Genomic DNA, 3170 nt, shown 5'->3' on the forward strand with positions numbered 1-3170 from the left:
CGTAAGTTAAAACAAATATTGCAAAAATTTAAAAGGAACTGGCGATTAACCAAACTGGAAGAATCTCGTTTAATCTGGACAGACAGTCTCAAAACTTATAAGAGGGGCCTCCGCAATGCCAGAGCAAACTATTACTCTGCATTAATAGAAGACAATAAGAACAACCCCAGATTTCTTTTCAGCACTGTAGCCAGGCTGACTGAGAGTCAAAGCTCTATTGAGCCTTGTATTCCTTTAGCCCTTAGCAGTAATGATTTTATGAGCTTTTGAGGGTTTTTTGGGGAGTTTTTCCTGATCAGCTGTGAGGGTCCTAAGGACAGAGGGATGTCGTATGCTGTAAAGCCCTGTGAGGCAAATTGTGATTTGTGATATTGGGCTTTATAAGTAAAATTGAATTGACATTCTGCCACCTGACGTTCTGCTGCCTGACGTTCTGATGCTCCCTCAGTGCCGTCCTAAAGAACTGAAAGTTTGAACCAGAGTTAGCTTGGAGCGAATGTTTCTGAACGCACCCTGAACAGCAGGAGGTTGTTTCTGGCTGTTTTATTGGACCTGATTTCTGATTGGACGTTCTACTCTGGAGCCTTGTCTGACGGGAAGCCGTCCATTATTTTGAATCTTTGGAGTTTTTAATGTACAGACTGAAGATGAGACAGGAAACAAACTAACATTGGATCATGTGGCTCCACCACAGGAACAAACTGTCCATAAATCAAGGACAGTTTGTCCAAACATCAACACACTCAGAGGACATTTAGGATGAAAACGTTGGAGTGTGACCACAACCTGTTTCTGCAAGTGACTAACAGGAAGTGATGGTGTTGTTGAAGAAGGGTGTGGCCTGGCACAGATTCCGACAGACATGAATGAGCATCTGTGTGATGTCATAAAACTATCTGTTCTCTTTACAGTCGCTGTTAGAACCTGTTCCAGGTTGCTTAACATTGTCTTGAACCTGAGACTATCTTTTCTTTCCTCTGTTTGTTTTTAACTCTTGATATTCCGACTCTTCAGAGGTTTTTAATGTGAAACAGCTGAAAGGAAGTGAGGACATTCCCTGACAGAATTTTCACAGTTTACAGTTCTCTGGTTCTCCGCAGGTGAGTCAGCCAGGGTTCTTACAGTGCGTCACTGTGAGGCTAAGTTATGCTAAGCTAAGCTAAGAGTAGCATGAGACAGAGTGTGTGTGCTTGTACCGTCTGAACTCCAGATAAGTCTTTCTTCAGTCCGGTCAGCGTCTGATACAGAACCTGGAGAACACAAACAACAACTATCACATTCTTTAAATCAATCAGACGTTCCTCAGAGAATGTCACCTTCTGGAACTTCACTCTGTCAAGACATCAGAGACTCAAGAAATCCCAAAACACTCCTCTGAGAACCTCTTCTTATCTGTCTCTGCATCACTCCCCTTCTCATGGATCATTTATTCTGTTCTTGTTCTCTGTCAGGTTCCTCTGAGAACCTAGAAAAATCCCTGTATAGATCCACTGTATCATTAGAACTCTAAACTGTCTTATAATCTGAGGTTCTTCCATCAGGTATCAGCTGTCTGATTAATGTCTCCAACTTCTTCATCAACGTTTCATGACTTGATCCTTTGGTTCTTCAGCCTGTAAATGGCATCAGACGGTTTCTGAATCGGTTCAAAGATCATATGAAAACAAAAATATTCACATCAGGTTTTTTGTGTCACTGAGCCACAGAGTCACCAGGGTTCTGATAATGTTCTGGTAATGTTGTGATAATGTTCTGTACGTCATCAATGAACACAGAGGTTCCTCACAACTGTAAACAAACATACACTCATTAACATATGGTTCCACACATGTGCACTAGATGACCCGTTCCTGAAGGTTAAGGAACTGCCATCTTGACTCCAGCACAGGGAACTGTACCGTCTGAAGCCACGTCCACTGACTGCTGTGACTCTTACGTTGTCGTCGTGTCTGCAGATGGCAGACTCCTCCTCCTTGGTCCTCATCAGGTCCACGTCTCGCTCGTAGTGACTCACCTCGGTCAGTGTGCGGGGGATGTACGCCTTCTTAAACACCTGAGGGGGAGAAGTCAGACAGGTGAGGCATCACCGTAAATGTGCCAACATGACGGTGTTTGTGTTTCCTTCCTGTCACCTCCTCGTCCACTCTGTCCTGATCTGATCGCTGCTCCGACGTCCGATCGGCTGCGATCACCATGGCCTGGACGATCAATCACAAACTGATTAGTGATTGTTGTATCTTTGTGTTTTATAAATAAAGTTTTACTGAATGTGGGAGTGGTCAGACCTTCTCCAGGTACTGGTCCATGTTGTGGTAGGTGATCGATGGGTCAGTGATGAAGTTAAACAACTCTCTGACCGTCATCACTGCCACACCGCGCTTCACAAAGTACTCTGGGAAAAGAACACACACACTGATCAGCTGACAGGTTCAGACCTGATAATCAATCATCCATACTCAGGATCACCAGTTTCACCGTTCACGTTGCTGCAGTCCTTCCTGAGGAACTCCAGAGCGTGCGGATGGTCGTGTTCCACCGACTGTGACACATCAATGATGTAAGCGTCTCCATCGTGATACCTACACACAGGTTAGTCAGTTCCACAGGGCTTTTATTTTGAAGGGGTGGAGGGTGTGGTGGGTGTGGTCTCTTACAGCATGTTGAACTCGCTGAGGTCGGCGTGGACGAGTCGAGCTTCCTGGAACATCTTCCTCATGTTCTGTAGAACCTGCAGGTAGAGCTCCCGAGCCTTCGACTCCGACAAGGAGGCATTCTTCAACAGAGGAGCCGGCCTGAGGAATAATCCATACACAGAGTGATCAATACACACAGTGATCAATGCACACAGGGATCAATACACAGAGTGATCAATACACAGAGTGATCAATACACACAGGAATCAATACACACAGGGATCAATACACACAGGAATCAATACACAGAGTGATCAAGACAGACAGTGATCAATACACAGGGATCAATACACATAGGAATCAATACACAGAGTGATCAATACACACAGTGATCAATACACACAGTGATCAATACACAGAGTGATCAACACACAGGGATCAATACACACAGTGATCAATACACAGAGTGATCAATACACAGGGATCAATACACACAGGAATCAATACACAGAGTGATCAATACACACAGGGATCAAT

The 3170-nt window shown here is 44.5% G+C and overlaps 1 protein-coding gene across 3 annotated transcripts in view; it reads right to left on the reverse strand.

Annotated features, from left to right (window-relative positions):
* Positions 1-1139: 1139 nt before the first annotated feature.
* The window catches only part of riok1 (RIO kinase 1 (yeast)), a 7626-nt gene continuing 5595 nt past the window's right edge, over positions 1140-3170 (reverse strand). The window contains exons 10-15 of one of the 3 annotated variants that reach the window (XM_050074570.1): positions 2655-2792; positions 2476-2579; positions 2286-2392; positions 2133-2198; positions 1937-2053; positions 1140-1250 (exon numbers count right to left, since the gene is read on the reverse strand). In XM_050074570.1, the coding sequence (XP_049930527.1) occupies positions 1155-1250; positions 1937-2053; positions 2133-2198; positions 2286-2392; positions 2476-2579; positions 2655-2792 (628 nt within the window). In that variant the 3' untranslated portion in view covers positions 1140-1154. Of the gene's footprint in view, positions 1251-1275; positions 2054-2132; positions 2199-2285; positions 2393-2475; positions 2580-2654; positions 2793-3170 lie in introns of those variants that run through there. The other 2 variants (XM_050074571.1, XM_050074569.1) reach the window with 2 other exon arrangements.

This window comes from Epinephelus moara, chromosome 21, assembly GCF_006386435.1.
Source record: "Epinephelus moara isolate mb chromosome 21, YSFRI_EMoa_1.0, whole genome shotgun sequence".
In the NCBI taxonomy this organism is placed as follows: domain Eukaryota; kingdom Metazoa; phylum Chordata; class Actinopteri; order Perciformes; family Serranidae; genus Epinephelus; species Epinephelus moara.